Source organism: Nerophis lumbriciformis, linkage group LG30 (assembly GCF_033978685.3).
Source record: "Nerophis lumbriciformis linkage group LG30, RoL_Nlum_v2.1, whole genome shotgun sequence".
NCBI classification, from domain to species: domain Eukaryota; kingdom Metazoa; phylum Chordata; class Actinopteri; order Syngnathiformes; family Syngnathidae; genus Nerophis; species Nerophis lumbriciformis.
Window position 1 is genome coordinate 29497587 of NC_084577.2, and position 27244 is coordinate 29524830.

Consider the following 27244-nt stretch of genomic DNA (forward strand, 5'->3'; position numbering starts at 1 on the left):
ATAAATTTTTACTATGTTTTGCTAAAAACATCAAAATTAATTGTATTTTTATTTAAATTTTTTCTGACTCCTTAATACATCCAGGCATTAGAATTATACATTAAAATAAACATATTTGAAATAATTAATTTTAAATTATCATAATAATTCATTTAAAATGACCATATTTAATTATTAAAATAATTGCTTGTTTATCAACAACTTTAGCATTTTATTCATTACATTTTGAAACTCTCAGAAGCCAAGTTATGTTATATTCCTTAATATTTATTTATGCAAGTTTGAAGTATCAATTATCCAAACACAATTTTATTTGCATATTTTCAGGATGTAGATGTATATATATATATATATATATATATATATATATATTATGTACACACACATATTTTTTTATTATTTATTTAATTAATTTAAGGAATCATTGTTAAAAATATATATATTTAAAGAGTAATTAAAAATGGTAAATATTTAAATAATATATTTTTCAAAAACTGATGTAAGAATTTTTTTTATGATTTAAAAAATTATTTTTAAATGATTTGAAGAATAATGTATATAAATTATTTAAATAAGCATTTAAAAATTATTTTAAAGAATAATTTAAAAAATGATTTAAAAATGATTTAAAAAATGCTAAAAAAAAAAACATTATTGAAAAAAAATATTTAAAAAAATGTTTTCCTAATTATTTAAAGAATGTTTTTTTTATATTTAAAGACTCATTTAAAAATGGATTCAGAAAATATTTTTTTAAACCCTGGACAAGTCGCCATCTAATCACAGGGTGAACAAGATAGATAGTGTGTTCCATTTTAGGTCCTCTCTCTTCCATCATTTGGGGAACTCGGTCCAAAAAAGCTCTCAGAAGCCAAATTATGTAATATTCCTTAATATTTATTTATGCAAGTTTGAAGTATCAATTATCTAAACACAATTTTATTTGCATATTTTCAGGATGTAGATATATATATATATATACATATATATATACATATATATATATATATGTATGAAATACTTGACTTGGTGAATTCTAGCTGTCAATATACTCCTCCCCTCTTAACCACGCCCTACCCCACCCCCGACCACGCCCCCACCCCCCACCTCCCGAAATCGGAGGTCTCAAGGTTGGCAAGTATGGGAACATGGTTTGGCTTGATCACAATATGCAGACGACAGCGGGAGGCAGTGTGCAGGTAAAAAGGTGTCTAATGCTAAAACCAAAACTAAACAAAAGGTGAGTTCCGCTAAGAAAAGGCATTGAAGCTTAGGGAAGGCTATGCAAAACGAAGCTAAAACTAAACAAAAACAGAATGCTGGACGACAGCAAAGACTTACAGCGTGTGGAGCAGCAGACGGCGTCCACAAAGTACATCCGTACATGACAATCAACAACTAAATAGGAGCGCAAGACAAGAACTAAAACACTACACACAGAAAAACTCCAAATAAGTCAGGGTGTGATGTGACAGGTAGTGACAGTACACCTACTTTGAGACAAGAGCTAAATTGATGCATGCTTGGTTATGCTTTGAATTCATATCCAACAATTGCGAGAACAACTTTTTATTGTCAATATGGGCTGCTGATATTAATTTTTTAATGGTTTCTGCTGGTGTTCTGCCTCGAGATTTTTTCAATGGAAAAAAATGTGCCTTTGCTCAGAAAAGGTTTAAAAACACTGTTCTTAAAAAACAATCAAAATTAAAGCTGCAAGCAGCATTGGTCGGGCCCGCATATTTGGCAGGTGCTAGTCCTAAGTGTCCCAATACTTTTGTCCAGTTTTATTCCTAATTTGTCCCAATACTTTTGTCAAGTTGTAGTCCTAAGTGTCCCAATACTTTTATCCAGTGTAAGTGTCCCAATACTTTTGGCCAGTGGTAGTCCAAAATGCCCCAATACTTTTTTCCAGTCATAGTCCTAAGTGTCCCAATACTTTTGTCCCGTGGTAGTCCGAAGTTTCCCAATACTTTTGTCAAGTTTTAGTCCTAAGTGTCCCAATATTTTTGTCAGGTTTTAATACTAAAAGTCCCAATTTTTTTGTCTAGTTGCAGTCCTAAGTATCTCAAAACTGTTGTTCAGTTGTAGTCCTAAGTGTCCCAATACTTTTGGCCAGTGTAAGCGTCCCAATACTTTTGTCCAGTGGTAGTCCAAAGAGTTCCAATACTTTTGTCAAGTTTTAGTCCCAAGTGGTCCAATACTTTTGTCAAGTTTTAGTCCTAAGTGTCCCAATACTTGTGTCCAGTTTTAGTCATAAGTGTCTAAAACTTTTGTCCAGTTTTAGTCCTAAGTATCCAAATACTTTTGTCAAGTTGTAGTCCTAAGTGTCCCAATACTTTTGTCCAGTGTAAGTGTCCCAATACTTTTGTCCAGTGTAAGTGTCCCAATACTTTTGTCAAGTGGAAGTCCTAAGTATCCCAATACTTGTGTCTACGTTTAGTCCGAAGTGTCCCAATACTTTTGTTCAGTGGTAGTCATAAGTGTCCCAATACTTTTGTCAAGTTGTAGTCCTAAGTGTCCCAATACTTTTGTCCAGTGTAAGTGTCCCAATACTTTTGTCCAGTTGTCGTTTTAAGTGTCCCAATACTTTTGTCCAGTGGTAGTCATAATTGTCCCAAGACTTTGTGTAGTGTACCTACCTAGTCTGCATTGTGTGGACACGTTGGTGCTTCCTGCTTCAGCAGCATCAGCATAGCGGTTCTTTGAAGGGTCGTAAAATCAAAACCGGAGCAGGTATCAAAACTCTTTCGATAACTTTTAATCAGAAGGGTTCAATCTCTCTCCTGTGTTAGTTTGAAGCCGAAACAACAAACGCGCTTAGAGGAGATAATGTTTGATGAAAGGTGACCGGTTTTTACAAAAATGATGTTTTGAAGGGGGAATAGCAAACTTCCTGTAGAATTTTGCTGGGGATTGTCAATTTTTGAAATGTAGGTCTAAGTGAGACCTACATAGAAGTTTTTGTTTCATGTCTCTCCGACCTTCCCAGTGGGAGTTACAGGCAGTTTTGTCATTTTTTTCTTCCGAGGAGCAGTTTTTTCTGCGTTTTATTCAAAAATTGCAGTAGAGCGCAATTTTTAAATTTGGGGTTAGGTTTTTTTATTAGATCGCAATTTTTGCCAGTCCTGATGTGTGCGTTCAGTTTGGTGAGTTTTGAAGCATGTTAAGGGGGTCAAACTACAGCTGAAAGAGGCAAAAGTGACTGTTTTTAGTAAATTTTTGTCTTGAAGGGGGAATAGCCAACTTCCTGTTGATTTTTGCCCGACAATGTACAATTGTCAGACCTACATAGAGGTATTGTTTTCATGTCTCTCCGACCTTCCTAGTGAGAGTTACAGGCAGTCTAGTTTTTTTTTTTTCCCTAGGGGGCGCTAGAGCGCAATTTTGAGTTTTGGGGTTCGGTTTTTTTATTAAAAGGCAATTTTCGCAGGTCCTGATGTGTGGGTCAAATATGGTGAGTTTTGAAGCATGTTAAGTGGGTCAAATTACAGCTCAAAGAGGCGGCCGGTATAATAATAATAAAACCTTAGAAATTCAATAGGTCCTTATGTCCCATTGTATAAGGACTCCCTTTGGGAGTCCTTATACAATGGGCCATGCGGGCCCTAACAAACAGTGTTTGCCCTGGATAAACAATGTTATTATTCAACTTGTGAAAAAGCGAGACTTGGCACTGAAAATCTCTTTAAAAACTAAGTCCCAAACATAGTTTTTAAAGGACTAAGAAATAAAGTGGTTAGTGAACAGAGAACGTCTCAGTCTTTTTACTTCATGCAGATGTTGCCGAGTCTCAAGGAAGTAGTTCACTCATTTGGAAACATCCATCCATCCATCCATCTTCTTCCGCTTATCCGAGGTCGGGTCGCGGGGGCAGCAGCTTAAGCAGGGAAGCCCAGACTTCCCTCTCCCCAGCCACTTCGTCCAGCTCCTCCCGGGGGATCCCGAGGCGTTCCCAGGCCAGCCGGGAGAGATAGTCTTCCCAACGTGTCCTGGGTCTTCCTCGTGGCCTCCTACCGGTCGGACATGCCCTAAACACCTCCTTAGAGAGGCGCTCGGGTGGCATCCTGACCAGATGCCCGAACCACCTCATCTGGCTCCTCTCAATGTGGAGGAGCAGCGGCTTTACTTTGAGCTCCTCCCGAATGACAGAGCTTCTCACCCTATCTCTAAGGGAGAGCCCCGCCACCCGGCGGAGGAAACTCATTTGGGCCGCTTGTACCCGTGATCTTGTCCTTTCGGTCATGACCCAAAGCTCATGACCATAGGTGAGGATGGGAACGTAGATCGACCGGTAAATCGAGAGCTTTGCCTTCCGGCTCAGCTCCTTCTTCACCACAAAGGATCGATACAGCGTCCGCATTACTGAAGACGCCGCACCGATCCGCCTGTCGATCTCACGATCCACTCTTCCCCCACTCGTGAACAAGACTCCGAGGTACTTGAACTCCTCCACTTGGGGCAAGATCTCCTCCCCAACCCGGAGATGGAACTCCACCCTTTTCCGGGAGAGAACCATGGACTCGGACTTTGAGGTGCTGATTCCCATCCCAGTCGCTTCACACTCGACTGCGAACCGATCCAGTGAGAGCTGAAGATCTTGGCCGGAGGAAGCCATCAGGACCACATCATCTGCAAATAGCAGAGACCTAATCCTGCAGCCACCAAACCAGATCCCCTCAACGCCTTGACTGCGCCTAGAAATTCTGTCCATAAAAGTTCAGAACAGAATGGGTGACAAAGGGCAGCCTTGGCGGAGTCCAACCCTCACTGGAAACGTGTCCGACTTACTGCCGGCAATGCGGACCAAGCTCTGGCACTGATCATACAGGGAGCGGACTGCCACAATAAGACAGTCCGTTACCCCATACTCTCTGAGCACTCCCCACAGGACTTCCCGGGGTACACGGTCCAATGCCTTCTCCAAGTCCACAAAGCACATGTAGACTGGTAGTCTACATTTGGAAACATATCAATAAATTAATCAATCGCGACTTTAGTTTAAATACTTGTGTATTTAAACTAGATGTTAATGGAATGGTTAGTAATGATGCCTCAGAAATTGCAAATGAGTTGAGTTCATATTTTATTCATTCTGTTCCAACAACTCGCAGACAGTTTCATCCCAAGACCGCGACCAGGCGATGATCCGGAAGATTCCGCCTCATCTTTTCACATAACACTGCCTCATCAAAACCAGATACTTTACATTATTAGCCATCTGAACAATTCAAAAGCAAAATATATATTTAATATAGACACCCCTTTAATAAAAAAAAAAAAAAAAAAGCATGCTACATTATTATCAAAACGCACATTATATTTAGTAAACCTATCAATTAAAATGTTTTAAAACAGCTGTTGTGACACCATTTTTTAAGTCTGGTGCAGCAGATGAGGCCTGCAATTATAAATATACGCCACACACACACATACATACCCCACCCCGCCCAATTCAACGCCCTCGGCGCAAATCCCATAGGGGTGATGAAAGGCTGGTCAGCGCCTGAGAGCTGCGGCCTGCCACCATGACCCCGCACTCCCTCCCCTCTGTTGCTAGATATCTGGAGATGTATGTTGTAATATGTGTATGTTAGAGATGCGCGGTTTGCGGGCACAACCGCGGAGTCCGCGGATGAAATTAAAAAAAATTAGATTTTATCCGCGGGTTGGGTCGGGTCGGGCGGTTGAAATAAAAAAAAAATTAGATTTTAAATAGATTCAGGCGGGTGGCAGTTAAACCCATCCATCTATCCATCCATCCATCTTCTTCCGCTTATCCGAGGTCGGGTCGCGGGGGCAGCAGCCTAAGCAGGGAAGCCCAGACTTCCCTCTCCCCAGCCACTTCGTCCAGCTCCTCCCAGGGGATCCCAAGGCGTTCCCAGGCCAGCCGGGAGACATAGTCTTCCCAACGTGTCCTGGGTCTTCCTCGTGGCCTCCTACCGGTCGGACATGCCCTAAACACCTCCTTAGGGAGGCGCTCGGGTGGCATCCTGACCAGATGCCCGAACCACCTCATCTGGCTCCTCTCAATGTGGAGGAGCAGCGGCTTTACTTTGAGCTCCCCCCGGATGACAGAGCTTCTCACCCTATCTCTAAGGGAGAGCCCCGCCACCCGGCGGAGGAAACTCATTTCGGCCGCTTGTACCCGTGATCTTGTCCTTTCGGTCATAACCCAAAGCTCATGACCATAGGTGAGGATGAGAACGTAGATCGACCGGTAAATTGAGAGCTTTGCCTTCCGGCTCAGCTCCTTCTTCACCACAACGGATCGATACAGCGTCCGCATTACTGAAGACGCCGCACCGATCCGCCTGTCGATCTCACGATCCACTCTTCCCTCACTCGTGAACAAGACTCCGAGGTACTTGAACTCCTCCACTTGGGGCAAGATCTCCTCCCCAACCCGGAGATGGCACTCCACCCTTTTCCGGGCGAGAACCATGGACTCGGACTTGGAGGTGCTGATTCTCATCCCAGTCGCTTCACACTCAGCTGCGAACCGATCCAGTGAGAGCTGAAGATCCTGGCCAGATGAAGCCATCAGGACCAAATCATCTGCAAAAAGCAGAGACCTAATCCTGCAGCCACCAAACCGGATCCCCTCAACGCCTTGACTGCGCCTAGAAATTCTGTCCATAAAAGTTATGAACAGAATCGGTGACAAAGGGCAGCCTTGGCGGAGTCCAACCCTCACCGGAAACGTGTCCGACTTACTGCCGGCAATGCGAACCAAGCTCTGACACTGATCATACAGGGAGCGGACCGCCACAATCAGACAGTCCGAAACCCCATACTCTCTGAGCACTCCCCACAGGACTTCCCGAGGGACACGGTCGAATGCCTTCTCCAAGTCCACAAAGCACATGTAGACTGGTTGGGCAAACTCCCATGCACCCTCAAGGACCCTGCCGAGAGTATAGAGCTGGTCCACAGTTCCACGACCAGGACGAAAACCACACTGTTCCTCCTGAATCCGAGGTTCGACTATCCGGCGTAGCCTCCTCTCCAGTACACCTGAATAGACCTTACCGGGAAGGCTGAGGAGTGTGATCCCACGATAGTTAGAACACACCCTCCGGTTCCCCTTTTTAAAGAGAGGAACCACCACCCCGGTCTGCCAATCCAGAGGTACCGCCCCCGATGTCCACGCGATGCTGCAGAGTCTTGTCAACCAAGACAGCCCTACAGCATCCAGAGCCTTAAGGAACTCCGGGCGGATCTCATCCACCCCCGGGGCCTTGCCAATTGGTAAATATATATACATAGTTAAATGTTGTTACCCACATATGAAAAACGAGCAGGCACCTGCAGCCACAACAGAAGAAGAAAAAAAAAAGAGATGGACACTTTTACGGAGCGGAGAAGGGACGCCTCGCCGGGGTCCGGGACCGAGGGCCCCTTCCCCCGAGAGGGCCCCACCGGGAGCCGTAGCTGAGGCGATCCGCGAGAAGGGCCCGACGCATGTCCAGGGTCACCACCGCGCCCACCGCACCGACACCCCGCCTCGTCCGCCTTCGCCGCGGCCGGCGTCACGCGCAGCAGGTAAGCAGCTTACCTGCCTGGGGGCTCGTAACAGGGGTCACTCCGCGCGCTCCGCCCGCGCAGCTTACCTGCCCGCCACCCCTGTTGCCGGGGGCGCGTAACAGGAGTCACTCCGCGCGCAGTGCGCTCACGAAAGGGGTGGGGCTCACCCTGGTTGATATAGACAGCAGCAGGACGGTGGCCATGGAAGTCGGAACCCGCTAAGGAGTGTGTAACAACCCACCTGCCGAATCAACTAGCCCTGAAAATGGATGGCGCTGGAGCGTCGGGCCCATATACCCGGCCGTCGCCGGCAGCGAGACGCGCTCGGAGGTGCGCTCAGCGCGGCTCCCATATGATTGCGCACTGGTGTGCGTCTGGGTCGTGACAGCGTGGCACGCGAATGTCCGCACTGCATTGGATCAGTCTCCTTTCTTTAACAGGCAAAAGCTTTATAACCTCACTAATGCCTTGCATCGTCTATATTAGATATATAACAACGGGCGGGTGCGGGCGGGTGCGGTTCTGATCAAATGTTAGATCGGGTGGATGGCGGATGGTTGACGACTTTCTGATGCGGTTGCGGATGAAATAATTGCCTATCCGCGCATCTCTAGTATATGTGCTTTGCAATGGAGGTTTTTCCCCACTCCAGACTGGGCCCACTTAGGAGCCCATTCTAGATTGTATTTTTTTACTCATCCTTTCCCAGCGTTTTACCGTTTTCCCCATCTTTTTACGGGGCGCCTTGTGGCGACCCATCAGCGTTCCTGTTCTGTAACCCTGTACACTGTTTGTTTGTCTAAACTTGAACGGGTTTGTGCTGAAAACAAAGTTTCATTGTACTTGTGCAATGACAATAAAGACCTATCCTATCCAATCCTATCCAATTATCCACCAATTTCAATTGTGCCTGGATCAAAAGTCCGTATTATCATGGCTTACGTGCAGTGATTTCTCCACATTCTCTGAACCTTTTGATGATATTACGGAGCGTAGATGGTGAAATCCCTAAATTCCTTGCAATAGCTGCTTGAGAAATGTTGTTCTTAAACAATTTGCTCACGCATTTGTTGACAATGTGGTGACCCTCGCCCCGTCCTTGTTTGTGAATGACTGAGCATTTCATGGAAGCTGCTTTTATACCCAATCATGGCACCCACCTGTTCCCAATGAATAATAATAATTAATAATAATAATACATTTTATTTATTTATATTGAGCAAACAACCTCAAAGTGCTACAGTGTATTAAAAATAAATAAATAAATAAATAAATAAATAAATAAATAAATAAATAATTAAAATAAAAAGATAATAAAATGAGGTAGTTAAAAAGCTCCTCGGTGGCAAGGCCCCGGGGGTGGATGAAATCCGTCCGGAGTTCCTTAAGGCTCTGGATGCTGTAGGGCTGTCTTGGTTGACAAGACTCTGCAGCATCGCGTGGACATCGGGGGCGGTACCTCTGGATTGGCAGACCGGGGTGGTGGTTCCTCTCTTTAAAAAGGGGAACCGGAGGGTGTGTTCCAACTATGGTGGGATCACACTCCTCAGCCTTCCCGGTAAGGTCTATTCAGGTGTACTGGAGAGGAGGCTACGCCGGATAGTCGAACCTCGGATTCAGGAGGAACAGTGTGGTTTTCGTCCTGGTCGTGGAACTGTGGACCAGCTCTATACTCTCGGCAGGGTCCTTGAGGGTGCATGGGAGTTTGCCCAACCAGTCTACATGTGCTTTGTGGACTTGGAGAAGGCATTGGACCGTGTCCCTCGGGAAGTCCTGTGGGGAGTGCTCAGAGAGTATGGGGTTTCGGACTGTCTGATTGTGGCGGTCCGCTCCCTGTATGATCAGTGTCAGAGCTTGGTCCGCATTGCCGGCAGTAAGTCGGACACGTTTCCGGTGAGGGTTGGACTCCGCCAAGGCTGCCCTTTGTCACCCATTCTGTTCATAACTTTTATGGACAGAATTTCTAGGCGCAGTCAAGGCGTTGAGGGGATCCGGTTTGGTGGCTGCAGGATTAGGTCTCTGCTTTTTGCAGATGATGTGGTCCTGATGGCTTCATCTGGCCAGGATCTTCAGCTCTCACTGGATCGGTTCGCAGCCGAGTGTGAAGCGACTGGGATGAGAATCAGCACCTCCAAGTCCGAGTCCATGGTTCTCGCCCGGAAAAGGGTGGAGTGCCATCTCCGGTTTGGGGAGGAGATCTTGCCCCAAGTGGAGGAGTTCAAGTACCTCGGAGTCTTGTTCACGAGTGAGGGAAGAGTGGATCGTGAGATCGACAGGCGGATTGGTGCGGCGTCTTCAGTAATGCGGACGCTGTATCGATCCGTTGTGGTGAAGAAGGAGCTGAGCCGGAAGGCAAAGCTCTCAATTTACCGGTCGATCTACGTTCCTATCCTCACCTATGGTCATGAGCTTTGGGTTATGACCGAAAGGACAAGATCACGGGTACAAGCGGCCGAAATGAGTTTCCTCCGCCGGGTGGCGGGTCTCTCCCTTAGAGATAGGGTGAGAAGTTCTGTCATCCGGGGGGAGCTCAAAGTAAAGCCGCTGCTCCTCCACATGGAGAGGAGCCAGATGAGGTGGTTCGGGCATCTGGTCAGGATGCCACCCGAGCGCCTCCCTAAGGAGGTGTTTAGGGCATGTCCGACCGGTAGGAGGCCACGAGGAAGACCCAGGACACGTTGGGAAGACTATGTCTCCCGGCTGGCCTGGGAACGCCTCGGGATCCCCCGGGAGGAGCTGGACGAAGTGGCTGGGGAGAGGGAAGTCTGGGCTTCCCTGCTTAGGCTGCTGCCCCCGCGACCCGACCTCGGATAAGCGGAAGAAGATGGATGGATGGATGGATGAAAAAGATAATAAAAATAAATAAAAATAAAAACTAGAACAGCCTAATAGCTAGAACTAGTACACATACTATAATCAATTACAATTATCCTGTTCACCTGTGGGATGTTCCAAATAAGTCGCATTCTTCAACTTCATCAGTCTTTTTTGCCACTTGTGCCAGCTTTTTTTAAACATGTTGCAGGCATCAAATTCCAAATGAGCTAAAATTTGCACAAAATAACAAAGTTTTCCAGTTGGAACATTAAGTATCTTGTCTTTTCAGTCTATTCAATTGAATATAAGTTGAAAAGAATTTTAAAAAATCATTGTTTTTATTTACCATTTACACAACGTGACAACTTCACTGCTTTTGGGGTTTGTATATCTGAAATAAAAATGTTTGCAATTTATTAGAGATGTCCGATAACGAAAAAAAAAAAAAAAAAAAAAAAAAAAAAAAAAAGAGATGTCCGATAATGGCTTTTTTACCGATATCCGATATTCTGATATTGTCCAACTCTTAATTACCGATACCGATATCAAGCGATACCGATATATACAGTCGTGGAATGAACACATTATTATGCCTAATTTTGTTGTGATGCATTAAACAATGTAACAAGGTTTTCCAAAATAAATCAACTCAAGTTATGGAAAAAAATGCCAACACAGTCACAAAGTGCATTATTTTTTTTTAACATGCCTCAAAACAGCAGCTTGTAATTTGGGACATGCTCTCCCTGAAAGATACTATGAGGAGGTTGAGGTGGGGGCGGATAGGAGGGAAGAGTTAGTGCTGCAAGGGATTCTGGGTATTTGTGCTGTTGTGTTTATGTTGTGTTACGGTGCGAAATGTGTTTGTCATATTTGTTTGGTGTGGGTTCACAGTGTGGCGCATATTTGTAACAGTGCTAAAGTTGTTTATACGGCCACCCTCAGTGTGACCTGTATGGCTGTTGACCAAGTATGACTTGCATTCACTTGTGTGTGTGAAAAGCCGTAGATATTATGTGACCGGGCCGACATGCAAAGGCAGTGCCTTTAAGGTTTATTGGCGCTCTGTACTTCTCCCTACAGCGGCGTTTTAAAAAGTCATACATTTTACTTGAAACCGATACCAATAATTTCCGATATTACATTTTAAAGCATTTATCGGTTGAATATATCGGCAGTTCAATATTATCAGACATCTCTACATTTTATATATTTTTCTACTGGTGCTTACTTTCAATGTGTCTTAAAAATTAGCAATATCGACTAGGGATGTCCGATAATGGCTTTTTTGCCGATATCCGATATTCCCATATTGTCCAACTCTTAATTATATATCGATACCGATATCAACCGATACTGATATATACAGTCATGGAATTAACACATTATTATGCCTAATTTGGACAACCAGGTATGGTGAAGAAAAGGTCCTTTTTAAAAAAATAAATAAAAATAAATTAAGATAAATAAATTAAAAACATTTTCTTGAATATAAAAGAAAGTAAAACAATATAAAAACAGTTACATAGAAACTAGTAATGAATGAAAATGAGTCAAACTAACTGTTAAAGGTTAGTACTATTAGTGGACCAGCAGCACTAAGGAGAGTTTTTTTGGGTTGGTGCACTAATTGTAAGTGTATCTTGTGTTTTTTATGTCGATTTAATTAAAAAAAAAATTTAAAAAATATTTTTAAAAAACCTGATACCGATAATAAAAATAAACGATACCGATAATTTCCGATATTACATTTTAAAGCATTTATCGGCCAATAATATCAGCAGGCTGATATTATCGGACATCTCTAATATCGACCGATCCAGTTTTAGCATACTTGCCAACCTTGAGACCTCCGATTTCGGGAGGTCGGGGTGGGGCGGGGCGTGGTTGGGGGCGTGGTTAAGAGGGGAGGAGTATATTGACAGCTACAATTCACCAAGTCAAGTATTTCATACATATATATATATATATATATATATATATATATATATATATATATATATGTATATATATATATATATATATATATATATATATATATGTATATGTATGTGTGGGGGAAAAAAATCACAAGACTACTTCATCTCTACAGGCCTGTTTCATGGGGGGTTCCCTCAATCATCAGGAGATCATCTCCTGATGATTGAGGGAACCCCCCATGAAACAGGCCTGTAGAGATGAAGTAGTCTTGTGATTATTTTATTTATTTATTTATTTGTTTATTTATTTTTTTCCCCACACATACATATATTGCGCTCTACTATGGTATCGAGCACTATTTTTTGGATAACCTTATTAAGACATATATATATATATATATATATATATATATATATATATATATATATATATATATGTCTTAATAAGGTATATATATATATATATATATATATATATATATATATGTCTTAATAAGGTATATATATATATATATATATATATATATATATATATATATGTCTTAATAAGGTTATCCAAAAAATAGTACCGTATCGAGCACTATTTTTTGGATAACCTTATTAAGACATATATATATATATATATATATATATATATATATATATATATATATATATATATATATATATATATATATATATATATATGTCTTAATAATACCGTAGTAGAGCGCAATATATGTATGTGTGGGGAACAAAATCACAAGACTACTTCATCTCTACAGGCCTGTTTCATGAGGGGTTCCCTCAATCATCAGGAGATTTAAATTTTTATTTTTTATTTTTTTAATTAAAATCTCCTGATGATTGAGGGAGCCCCTCATGAAACAGGCCTGTAGAGATGAAGTAGTCTTGTGATTTTTTTCCCCACACATATATATATATATATATATATATATATATATATATATATATATATATATATATATATATATATGAAAATATGCAAACGAAACTGTGTTTAGATAATTGATACTTCAAACTTGCATAAATAAATATTAAGGAATATAACATAACTTGGCTTCTGAGAGTTTCAAAATGTAATGAATAAAATGCTAAAGTTGTTGATAAACAAGCAATTATTTTAATAATTAAATATGGTCATTTTAAATGAATTATTATCCATCCATCCATTTTCTACCGCCTATTCCCTTCGGGGTCGCGGGGGGCGCTGGAGCCTATCTCAGCTACTGGCGGAAGGCGGGGTACACCCTGGACAAGTCGCCACCTCATCGCAGGGCCAACACAGATAGACAGACAACATTCACACATCCTCCCCTCTTAACCACGCCACCAACCGCCCCACCCCCCGAAATCGGAGGTCTCAAGGTTGGCAAGTATGTCCACTACACGCAAGTTTTTGCTGTCGTCCAGCATTCTGTTTCTGTTTACTTTGTAGCCAGTTCAGTTTTACTGTCGTTTTACATAGCCATCCCCTATGCTTCATTGCCTTTTCCTATCCCCTTTGTTCATTATGATCATTTAAAATAAATTATTTCAAATATGTTTATTTTAATGTATAATTCTAATGGCTGGATGTAATAAGGAGTCACGAAAAAAACACAAATAAAAATACAATTAATTTTGATGTTTTTAGCAAAATATAGTAAAAATGTATTTCGTTTTTTTTGTTTTTTTAATTAATAAATATATTTATTTTTAGGTAAAATAAACATAATAATACAATTTATCTCGAGTCTGGATGATTTAGTTCTTGTCACCCTGTTGTCCTCACTCAGGTCCGCATGGAGCTGGAGGGGGCGTGGCTTCCAGCTCCGGTTGAAAATCGGGAGATTTTCGGGAGAGGCACTGAATTTCGGGAGTCTCCCGGAAAATTCGGGAGGGTTGGCAAGTATGGCATAGCCTTCCCTAAGCTTCAATGCCTTTTCGTAGGGGCACTCACCTTTTGTTTATTTTTGGTTTAAGCATTAGATACCTTTTTACCTGCACCCTGCCTCCCACTGATTCCGACATCTACAAAGCAATTAGCTACCGGCTGCCACCTACTGATATGGAAGAGTATTACACGGTTACTAAGTAAGTATGAGTTTTAGTGATACAGCCCTAAGAAAAGAATAAAAGGGTGACATATTCAGGGAATCAGCACCTCCAAGTCCGAGTCCATGGTTCTCGCCCGGAAAAGGGTGGAGTGCCATCTCCGGGTTGGGGAGGAGATCTTGCCCCAAGTGGAGGAGTTCAAGTACCTCGGAGTCTTGTTCACGAGTGAGGGAAGAGTGGATCGTGAGATGGACAGGCGGATCGGTGCGGCGTCTTCAGTAATGCGGACGCTGTATCGATCCGTTGTGGTGAAGAAGGAGCTGAGCCGGAAGGCAAAGCTCTCAATTTACCGGTCGATCTACGTTCCCATCCTCACCTATGGTCAAGAGCTTTGGGTTATGACCGAAAGGACAAGATCACGGGTACAAGCGGCCGAAATGAGTTTCCTCCGCCGGGTGGCGGGGCTGTCCCTTAGAGATAGGGTGAGAAGCTCTGTCATCCGGGGGGAGCTCAAAGTAAAGCCGCTGCTCCTCCACATGGAGAGGAGCCAGATGAGGTGGTTCGGGCATCTGGTCAGGATGCCACCCGAGCGCCTCCCTAAGGAGGTGTTTAGGGCATGTCCGACCGGTAGGAGGCCACGAGGAAGACCCAGGACACGTTGGGAAGACTATGTCTCCCGGCTGGCCTGGGAACGCCTCGGGATCCCCCGGGAGGAGCTGGACGAAGTGGCTGGGGAGAGGGAAGTCTGGGCTTCCCTGCTTAGGCTGCTGCCCCCGCGACCCGACCTCGGATAAGCGGAAGAAGATGGATGGATGGATATTCAGGGAAGACAGTCAGTCAGAGAGAAAACCAACCTTGTCTGCAGGAGGCTGATGATGCACAGAGAACAGAGCTCCAATGATGATGTCCCCAGGGATGTGGGCTACCACTCGCCGCTCATTGGACTGGGCGGAGTCACTTTGCTCGGGGGCCATCCAGATGGAAACGAGAAGAAGCCACAGCATCATCTTGCTCCGTTTAGTGAGGCGACCACGTGGTAAAAAAAGTGTCTATCACAGGTACCGACTTGTCCTGGAAAGTGTTTTGCTGGCCATAGCAAAAGTGTTTGAACTCATCCCCTCTCTTCCAAGTCTTCAGATTTCCACGTTCTCTCTCTTCGAGTCTTCAAGATTTCAACGCCGGCCAAAGAGAGACGGAGCAGTGCGAGCTGGGAAATGTAACAGAAGCTCTTGGCTGAGTCTCGGGAGCTGATAAGAGTCCAAGATGCAGTCGTTAAAAGGTGTCCAGAGTAGGTGTTGACAGACAGACATGTTCACATAATCCTGAGAGGAAGACGGGAAACAAAGTGTCAGATCTCAAACACATCAGCATGGAACTCATTCATAAATAATACATCTCTCATGTTACACGAGCTAAACCAGGGGTCCCCAAGCTCTTTGACTCGGGGGGCCGCATTGGGTTAAAACAATTATTTATATATATATATATATATATATATATATATATATATATATATATATATATATATATATATATATATATATATATATATATATATACTACCGTTCAAAAGTTTGGGGTCACCCAAAGAATTTTGTGTTTTCCATGAAAAGTCACACTTATTCACCACCATACGTTGTGAAATGAATAGAAAATAGAGTCAAGACATTGACAAGGTTAGAAATAATGATTTGTATTTGAAATAAGATTTTTTTTACATCAAACTTTGCTTTCGTCAAAGAATCCTCCATTTGCAGCAATTACAGCATTGCAGACCTCTGGCATTCTAGCTGTTAATTTGTTGAGGTAATCTGTCCCGGCAAGAAATCTGCGTTCAAAGAACTCCGGCTTATTAGTGATTCCCAGAGCCCAAAAAAAGTCTGCGGGCTGTAGAGCGTTTTCTATTCGGGCTCCAGCACTATGGAATGCCCTCCCGGTAACAGTTAGAGATGCTACCTCAGTAGAAACATTTAAGTCCCATCTCAAAACTCATTTGTATACTCTAGCCTTTGAATAGCCCCCCTTTTTTAGACCAGTTGATCTGCCGTTTCTTTTCTTTTCTCCTCTGCTCCCCCCTATCCCTTGTGGAGGGGAAGACACACAGATCCGGTGGCCATGGATGGGGTGCTGGCTGTCCGGGGTCGGGACCCGGGGTGGACCGCTCGCCTGTATATTGGTTGGGAACATCTCTGCGCTGCTGACCCGTCTCCGCTCGGGATGGTTTCCTGCTGACCCCACTGTGGACTGGACTCTTACTGTTATGCTGGATCCACTATGGACTGGACTCTCACAATATTATGTTAGACCCACTCGACATCCATTGCATTCGGTCTCCCTAGAGGGGGGGGGGTTACCCACATATGCGGTCCTCTCCAAGGTTTCTCATAGTCATTCACATCGACGTCCCATTGGGGTGAGTTTTTCCTTGCCCTTATGTGGGCTATACCGAGGATGTCGTTGTGGCTTGTGCAGCCCTTTGAGACACTTGTGATTTAGGGCTATATAAATAAACATTGATTGATTGATAATCTGGAGAAATTGCACCCCACGCTTCTAGAAGCAGCTCCCACAAGTTGGATTGGTTGGATGGGCACTTCTTGCGTACCATACGGTCAAGCTGCTCCCACAACAGCTCAATGGGGTTCAGATCTGGTGACTGCGCTGGCCACTCCATTACCGATAGAATACCAGCTGCCTGCTTCTTCTCTAAATAGTTCTTGCACAATTTGGAGGTGTGTTTTGGGTCATTGTCCTGTTGTAGGATGAAATTGGCTCCAATCAAGCGCTGTCCACTGGGTATGGCATGGCGTTGCAAAATGGAGTGATAGCCTTCCTTATTCAGAATCCCTTTTACCCTGTACAAATCTCCCACCTTACCAGCACCAAAGCAACCCCAGACCATCACATGACCTCCACCATGCTTAACAGATGGCGTCAGGCATTCTTCCAGCATCTTTTCAGTTGTTCTGCGTCTCACAAACGTTCTTCTTTGTGATCCAAACACCTCAAACTTGGATTCATCCGTCCACAACACTTTTTTCCAGTCTTCCTCTGTCCAATGTCTGTGTTCTTTTGCCTATCTTAATCTTTTTCTTTCATTGGCCAGTCTCAGATATGGCTTTTTCTTTGCCACTCTGCCATTAAGCCCAGAATCCCGCAGCCGCTTCTTCACTGTAGATGTTGACACTGGTGTTTTGCGGGTACTATTTCATGAAGATGCCAGTTGGGGTCCTGTGAGGCGTCTGTTTCTCAAACTAGAGACTCTAATGTACTTATCTTCTTGCTCAGTTGTGCAACGCGGCCTTCCACTTCTTTTTCTACTCTGGTTAGAGCCTGTTTGTGCTGTCCTCTGAAGGGAGTAGTACACACCGTTGTAGGAAATCTTCAATTTCTTAGCAATTTCTCGCATAGAATAGCCTTCATTTCTAAGAACAAGAATAGACTGTCGAGTTTCAGATGAAAGTTCTCTTTTTCTGGCCATTTTGAGCGTTTAATTGACCCCACAAATGTGATGCTCCAGAAACTCAATCTGCTCAAAGGAAGGTCAGTTTTGTAGCTTCTGTGACAAGCTAAACTGTTTTCAGATGTGTGAACATGATTGCACAAGGGTTTTCGAATCATCAATTAGCCTTCTGAGCCAATGAGCAAACACATTGTACCATTAGAACACTGGAGTGATAGTTGCTGGAAATGGGCCTCTATACACCTATGTAGATATTGCACCAAAAACCAGACATTTGCAGCTAGAATAGTCATTTACCACACTAGCAATGTATAGAGTGTATTTCTTTAAAGTTAAGACTAGTTTAAAGTTATCTTCATTGAAAAGGACACTGCTTTTCCTTCAAAAATAAGGACATTTCCATGTGACCCCAAACTTTTGAACGCTACCCTCCTATCCGCCCCCACCTCAACCTCCTCATAGTCTCTCTCATGTAATATCGGAAATTATTGGTATCGGTTTCATAATTAGTGGTATCGGTTTCAAAAAGTAAAATGTATGACTTTTTAAAACGCCGCTGTAGGGAGAAGTACAGAGTGCCATCAAACCTTAAAGGCACTGCCTTTGCGTGTCGGCCCGGTCACATAATATCTACGACTTTTCACACACACAAGTGAATGCAAGGCATCTTTGGTCAACAGCCATACAGGTCACACTGAGGGTGGCCGTATAAACAACTTTAGCACTGTTCCAAATATGCGCCACACTGTGAACCCACACCAAACAAGAATGACAAACACATTTCGCACCGTAACACAACATAAACACAACAGAACAAATACCCAGAATCCCTTGCAGCACTAACTCTTCCGAGACGCTACAATATACACCCCCCGCTACCCTCCTATCCGCCCCCACCTCAACCTCCTCATAGTCTCTCTCAGGGAGAGCATGTCCCAAATTACAAGCTGCTGTTCTGAGGCTTGTTAAAAAAAAGAATGCACTTTGTGACTTCAATAATAATAAATATGGCAGTGCCATGTCGGCATTTTTTTCCATAACTTGAGTTGATTTATTCTGGAAAACCTTGTTACATTGTTTAATGCATCCAGCGGGGCATCACAACAAAATTAGGCATAATAATGTGTTCATTCCATGACTGTATATATCGGTATCGCTTGATATCGGTATCGGTAATTAAGAGTTGGACAATATCAGAATATCGGATATCGGTAAAAAAGCCATTATCGGACATCTCTTTTTTTATTTATTTTTTTTATTTTTTTTTCGTTATCGGACATCTCTAATAAAATGCAAACATTTTTATTTCAGATACACGAACCCCAAAAGCAGTGAAGTTGTCACGTTGTGTAAATGGTAAATAAAAAGAATGATTTGTAAATCCTTTTCAACTTATATTCAATTGAATAGACTGCAAAGACAAGATACTTAATGTTTCAACTGGAAAACTTTGTTATTTTTTGCAAATTATAGCTCATTTGGAATTTGATGCATGCAACATGTTTAAAAAAAAGCTGGCACAAGTGGCAAAAAAGACTGAGAAAGTTGAAGAATGCTCATCAAAGACTTATTTGGAACATCCCACAGGTGAACAGGATAATTGTAATTGATTATAGTATGTGTACTAGTTCTAGCTATTAGGCTGTTCTAGTTTTTATTTTTTTTAATTTTTATTATCTTTTTATTTTATTTGTTTATCTATTTATTTATTTATTTATTTTTAATACACTGTAGCACTTTGAGGTTGTTTGCTCAATATAAATAAATAAAATAAATTATTATTATTAATTATTATTATTCATTGGGAACAGGTGTGCGCCATGATATATATATATATATATATATATATATATATATATATATATATATATATATATATATATATATATATATATATATATATATATATATATAATTGTTTTAACCCAATGCGGCCCCCCGAGTCAAAGAGCTTGGGGACCCCTGGTTTAGATTGTGTAACATGAGAGATGTATTATTTATGAATGAGTTCCATTTTTATGTCTTAATAAGATTATCCAAAAAATAGTGCTCGATACCATGGTAGAGCGCAATATATGTATGTGTGGGAAAAAACGATTGAAGCCAAAAAGCAAAGCGTCAACTTCCTCGACGTCACTTTCAACCTGAGAAATAACAGCTACCAACCATTCACGAAATCCAACACAACACTCCAATACGTGCACCATGACAGCAACCACCCACCCACCACCACGAAAAGAATACCTACCGGAATTAATAAAAGGCTATCGATGCTGTCATCTAGCAAAGCTGAATTTGACCAAGCAACCAAAAAGCACTTGATGAAAGCGGATACAATTTCACCCTCACCTATGAACCCACGCCAGGAAACCAAACAAAAAGAGCAGAAAACGAAACAACATTATCTGGTACAACCCCCCATACAGCAAAAACGTCTCAACTAATATCGGCCACAAATTCCTCAATCTGATCGACAAACACTTTCCCAAAGGCAACACCCTAAGAAAAGTATTCAACAAGAACAACATTAAATTGAGCTACAGCTGTATGAACAATATACGACAAATTATTTCAAACCACAACAAAACAATTGCAAATGAGCCGTCTACCCCCAGACAGAGCGACTCCAAAACCAACAAAGGCTGCAACTGCCGCAAGAAACCTGATTGCCCTCTCAACGGGGGGTGCTTACAAAAATCAGTCGTTTACCAATCAAAGGTAACACGCAAGGACATTAACACATCCGACACATATGTAGGATTAACCGAGGGAGAGTTCAAAACCAGATGGAACAATCACAAGGCTTCTTTCAGGAACCAAAACCTGCGGAATACCACAGAACTCAGCAAACACATTTGGGACCTCAAAGACAATAATGTTGAATATTCAATAACATGGCAAATTCTTGCATCCAGCACACCTTACAATAGTGGTAATAAAAGATGCAACCTATGCTTGAAAGAAAAACTGTTTATTATCTACCGTCCAGACCTGTCATCCCTCAACAAGCGCAGCGAAATTGTAACAGCATGCCGCCACAGACGGAAACACCTCCTAGGTAACACATGAGCCAATCACCACGCCCCTACACAAGACTATTTCATCTCTACAGGCCTGTTTCATGAGGGGGGGTACCCTCAATCATCAGGAGATTTTAATGGGAGCATTCACATACCATGGTTTATATAGGGCACAGAGTGGGTGGGTACAGGCTGGCGTAGGGGCGTGGTGATTGGCTCATGTGTTACCTAGGAGGTGTTTCCGTCTGTGGCGGCATGCTGATACAATTTCGCTGCGCTTGTTGAGGGATGACAGGTCTGGACGGTATATAATAAACAGTTTCTCTTTCAAGCATAGGTTGCATCTTTTATTACCACTATTGTAAGGTGTGCTGGATGCAAGAATTTGCCATGTTATTGAATATTCAACATTATCGTCTTTGAGGTCCCAAATGTGTTTGCTGAGTTCTGTGGTATTCCGCAGGTTTTGGTTCTTGAAAGAAGCCTTGTGATTGTTCCATCTGGTTTTGAACTCTCCCTCGGTTAATCCTACATATGTGTCGGATGTGTTAATGTCCTTGCGTGTTACCTTAGATTGGTAAACGACTGATGTTTGTAAGCACCCCCCGTTGAGAGGGCAATCAGGTTTTTTGCGGCAGTTGCAGCCTTTGTTGGTTTTGGGGTCGCTCTGTCCGGGGGCCGACGGCTCATTTGCAATTGTTTTGTTGTGGTTTGAGATAATTTGTCGTATATTGTTCATACAGCTGTAGCTCAATTTAATGTTGTTCTTGTTGAATACTTTTTTTAGGGTGTTGCCTTTGGGGAAGTGTTTGTCAATCAGACTGAGGAATTTGTGGCCAATGTTAGTTGAGACGTTTTTGCTGTATGGGGGGTTGTACCAGATGATGTTGTTTCGTTTTCTGTTCTTTTTTGGTTGGTTTCCTGGCGTGGGTTCATAGGTGAGGGTGAAATTGTATCCGCTTTCATCAAGGGCTTTTTGGTACGGGGGGGTTGCTTGGTCAAATTCATCTTTGCTAGATGACAGCATCGTTAGCCTTTTATTAATTCCGGTAGGTATTCTTTTCGTGGTGGTGGGTGGGTGGTTGCTGTCATGGTGCACGTATTGGAGTGTTGTGTTGGATTTCGTGAATGGTTGGTAGCTGTTATTTCTCAGGTTGAAAGTGACGTCGAGGAAGTTGACGGTTTTGCTGTCATCTAGCAAAGCTGAATTTGACCAAGCAACCCCCCGTACCAAAAAGCCCTTGATGAAAGCGGATGGTTGACGACTTTTGTGATGCGGTTGCGGATGAAATAATTGCCTATCCGCGCATCTCTAGTAGAAAGCTTTTTTCCAGACAATTTTTTTTGAAAAAAGATCAGACTAATTTGATGAACGAGGCCAAGAAAGGAAAGGTGAAAAACCCCCAGTGAGGCCGTGTGAGAGCTACAGAAATGTGCAAAGGTAAAAGAGAATTTAAAGAAAGCGACATGGGAGAAAGAGTCTGGGTGTAATTAACATAACGGTGTCAGGATGATGCTCCAATAATGAACAAGTCACACACAACACTTCTCTCTCCTCAGAGTCCCTGTCTTACACACACACACGCACGCACACACACACACACACACACACACACACACACACACACGACATTTTTGTATTTGTTACCTTCTTGAGACCTCCGAAAAACGCCTACCTCTAGTATTATAAGTCGTAATTTTACTTAACGCAACTCAAAATTTTACAAGAAAAACTGAACATTTGTGCAATGTTATGATAAGAGTTGGATTTTTACTCAATAACGGTCGCAATTTTGTAAGAAAAGCTTAACATTTTGGCAATTTTATGAAAAGAGTCATAATTTCACTCGACAAAATTCACAATTTTATAGGAAAACTCTTAAAATTTGGCAATATTATAATGAGAATCAAAATGTTACTTGTCTAAATTATGACAATAAATTCAAAAAGTCACTATTTTACAAGAACAAAAAAAAATTGGCAACATTGTGATAAAAAAATTTCATTTTATTTTTTTAAATTCATTTTGGCCAAAGGAGGCGCATTGCACTGTTGTGATAAAAGTCATAATTTCATATGACAAATGTCACCATTTTGCATTAAAAAGTAAAAACTTTACATGGAAAAGTCATAATTTTACGAGAAAATATTGCAACATTACAGAAACAGAAAAAATATGAGAAATTGTTATTATTTTTTTTGTAATTTTTTGTTTGTCTTTTTGTTTTAATCTTCATTATTTACTTCAAGTTATTACAGTATGTCTCTACATACATTTTTTTTTTCTTAATTTTGGCCAAAGGGGTCGCATTTCAATTTTTTACACGCACTTGTTATTTCATATGTTGACCAAAGGGGGAGCACTTCAATTTTGATGCTCCAATAATGAACAAGTCACACAGAACACTTCTCTCTCCTCAGAGTCCCTGTCTTACACGCACACACACACACACACACACACACACACACACACACACACGACATTCTTGTATTTAATACCTTCTTGAGACCTCCGAAAAACGCCTACCTCTAGTATTATAAGTCGTAATTTTACTTAACGCAACTCAAAAATTTACAAGAAAAACTGAACATTTGTGCAATGTTATGATAAGAGTTGGATTTTTACTCAATAACGGTCGCAATTTTGCAAGAAAAGCTTAACATTTTGGCAATCTTATGAAAAGAGTCATAATTTCACTCGACAAAAGTCACAATTTTATAGGAAAACTTTTAAAATTTGGCAATGTTATAATGAGAATCAAAATGTTACTTGTCAAAAATCATAACTTTGCTTCAAAAAGTCACTATTTTACAAGAACAAAAAAAAATTGGCAATATTGTGATAAAAAATGTTCATTTTATTTTTTTAAATTCATTTTGGTCAAAGGGGGCGCATTGCACTGTTGTGATAAAAGTCATAATTTCATTTGACAAATGTCGCCATTTTGCATTAAAAAGTAAAAAATGTACATGGAAAAGTCATAATTTTACAAGAAAATATTGCAACATTACAGAAACAGAAAAAATATGAGAAATTGTTATTTTTTTTGTAAGTTTTTGTTTGTCTTTTTGTTTTAATCTTCATTATTTACTTCAAGTTATTACAGTATGTCTCTACATACATTTTTGTTTTCTTAATTTTGGCCAAAGGGGTCGCATTTCAATTTTTTACACACACTTGTTATTTCATATGTTGACCAAAGGGGGAGCACTTCAATTTTGATGCTCCAATAATGAACAAGTCACACAGAACACTTCTCTCTCCTCAGAGTCCCTGTCTTACACACACACACACACACACACACACACACACACGACATTCTTGTATTTGTTACCTTCTTGAGACCTCCGAAAAACGCCTACCTCTAGTATTATAAGTCGTAATTTTACTTAACGCAACTCAAAATTTTACAAGAAAAACTGAACATTTGTGCAATGTTATGATAAGAGTTGGAATTTTACTCAATAACGGTCGCAATTTTGCAAGAAAAGCTTAACATTTTGTCAATCTTATGAAAAGAGTCATAATTTCACTCGTCAAAATTCACAATTTTATAGGAAAACTCTTAAAATTTGGCAATATTTTAATGAGAATCAAAATGTTACTTGTCTAAATTATGACAATAAATTCAAAAAGTCACTATTTTACAAGAACAAAAAAAATTGGCAATATTGTGATAAAAAAAATTCATTTTATTTTTTTTTAAATTCATTTTGGCCAAAGGAGGCGCATTGCACTGTTGTGATAAAAGTCATAATTTCATATGACAAATGTCACCATTTTGCATTAAAAAGTAAAAAATTTACATGGAAAAGTCATAATTTTACGAGAAAATATTGCCACATTACAGAAACAGAAAAAATATGAGAAATTATTATTATTTTTTTTGTAATTTTTTGTTTGTCTTTTTGTTTTAATCTTCATTATTTACTTCAAGTTATTACAGTATGTCTCTACATACATTTTTTTTTTTCTTAATTTTGGCCAAAGGGGTCGCATTTCAATTTTTTACACACACTTGTTGTTTCATATGTTGACCAAAGGGGGAGCACTTCAATTTTGATGCTCCAATAATGAACAAGTCACACAGAACACTTCTCTCTCCTCAGAGTCCCTGTCTTACACACACACACACACACACACACACACACACACACACACACACACACACACACGACATTCTTGTATTTGTTACCTTCTTGAGACCTACGAAAAACGCCTACCTCTAGCATTATAAGTCGTAATTTTACTAAACGCAACTCAAAATTTTACAAGAAAAACTGAACATTTGTTCAATGTTATGATAAGAGTTGGATTTTTACTCAATAACGGTCGCAATTTTACAAGAAAAGCTTGACATTTTGTCAATCTTATGAAAAGAGTCATAATTTCACCCGACAAAATTCACAATTTTATAGGAAAACTCTTAAAATTTGGCAATGTTATAATGAGAATCAAAATGTTACTTGTCTAAATTATGACAATAAATTCAAAAAGTCACTATTTTACAAGAACAAAAAAAAAATTGGCAATATTGTGATAAAAAAATTTCATTTTATTTTTTTAAATTCCTTTTGGCCAAAGGGTGCGCATTGCACTGTTGTGATAAAAGTCATAATTTCATATGACAAATGTCACCATTTTGCATTAAAAAGTACAAATTTTACATGGAAAAGTCATAATTTTACGAGAAAATATTGCCACGTTACAGAAACAGAAAAAATATGAGAAATTATTTTTTTTTTTGTAATTTTTTGTTTGTCTTTTTGTTTTAATCTTCATTATTTACTTCAAGTTATTACAGTATGTCTCTACATACATTTGTTTTTTCTTAATTTTGGCCAAAAGGGGTAGCATTTCAATTTTTTACACGCACTTGTTATTTCATATGTTGACCAAAGGGGGAGCACTTCAATTTTGATGCTCCAATAATGAACAAGTCACACAGAACACTTCTCTCTCCTCAGAGTCCCTGTCTTACACACACACACACACACACACACACACACACACACACACACACACACACACACACACACACGACATTCTTGTATTTGTTACCTTCTTGAGACCTCCGAAAAACGCCTACCTCTAGCATTATAAGTCGTAATTTTACTTAACGCAACTCAAAATTTTACAAGAAAAACTGAACATTTGTGCAATATTATGATAAGAGTTGGATTTTTACTCAATAACGGTCGCAATTTTGCAAGAAAAGCTTAACATTTTGTCAATCTTATGAAAAGGGTCATAATTTCTCTCGACAAAATTCACAATTTTATAGGAAAACTTTTCAAATTTGGCAATATTATAATGAGAATCAAAATGTTACTTGTCTAAATTATGACAATAAATTCAAAAAGTCACTATTTTACAAGAACAAAAAAAAATTGGCAATATTGTAATAAAAAATGTTAATTTTATTTTTTAAATTCATTTTGGTCAAAGGGGGCGCATTGCACTGTTGTGATAAAAGTCAGAATTTCATATGACAAATGTCACCATTTTGCATTAAAAAGTAAAAAATGTACATGGAAAAGTCATAATTTTAGGAGAAAATATTGCAACATTACAGAAACAGAAAAAATATGAGAAATTGTTATTATTTTTTTTGTAATTTTTTGTTTGTCTTTTTGTTTTCATCTTCATTATTTACTTCAAGTTATTACAGTATGTCTCTACATACATTTTTTTTTCTTAATTTTGGCCAAAGGGGTCGCATTTCAATTTTTTACACACACTTGTTATTTCATATGTTGACCAAAGGGGGAGCACTTCAATTTTGATGCTCCAATAATGAACAAGTCACACAGAACACTTCTCGCTCCTCAGAGTCCGTCTTACACACACACACACACACACACACACACACACACACACACACACACACACACACACACACGACATTCTTGTATTTGTTACCTTCTTGAGACCTCCGAAAAACGCCTACCTCTAGCATTATAAGTCGTAATTTTACTTAACGCAACTCAAACTTTTACAAGAAAAACTGAACATTTGTGCAATGTTATGATAAGAGTTGGATTTTTACTCAATAACGGTCGCAATTTTGCAAGAAAAGCTTAACATTTTGTCAATCTTATGAAAAGAGTCATAATTTCACTCGACAAAATTCACAATTTTATAGGAAAACTCTTAAAATTTGGCAATATTATAATGAGAATCAAAATGTTACTTGTCTAAATTATGACAATAAATTCAAAAAGTCACTATTTTACAAGAACAAAAAAAAAAATTGGCAATATTGTGATAAAAAATGTTCATTTTATTTTTTTTAAATTCATTTTGGCCAAAGGAGGCGCATTGCACTGTTGTGATAAAAGTCAGAATTTCATATGACAAATGTCACCATTTTGCATTAAAAAGTAAAAAAAATTACATGGAAAAGTCATAATTTTACGAGAAAATTTTGCAACATTACAGAAACAGAAAAAATATGAGA

General features: G+C 40.4%; 1 protein-coding gene across 1 annotated transcript in view; it reads right to left on the reverse strand.

Moving 5' to 3' along the window:
* Nucleotides 1-27244, reverse strand: part of grm5b (glutamate receptor, metabotropic 5b) — a 222544-nt gene that overhangs the window by 157169 nt on the left and 38131 nt on the right. Inside the window, exon 2 of the mRNA XM_061925876.1 lies at nt 15155-15622. Within this exon, the coding sequence (XP_061781860.1) occupies nt 15155-15307 (153 nt within the window). The 5' untranslated portion in view covers nt 15308-15622. The remainder of the gene's footprint in view (nt 1-15154; nt 15623-27244) is intronic.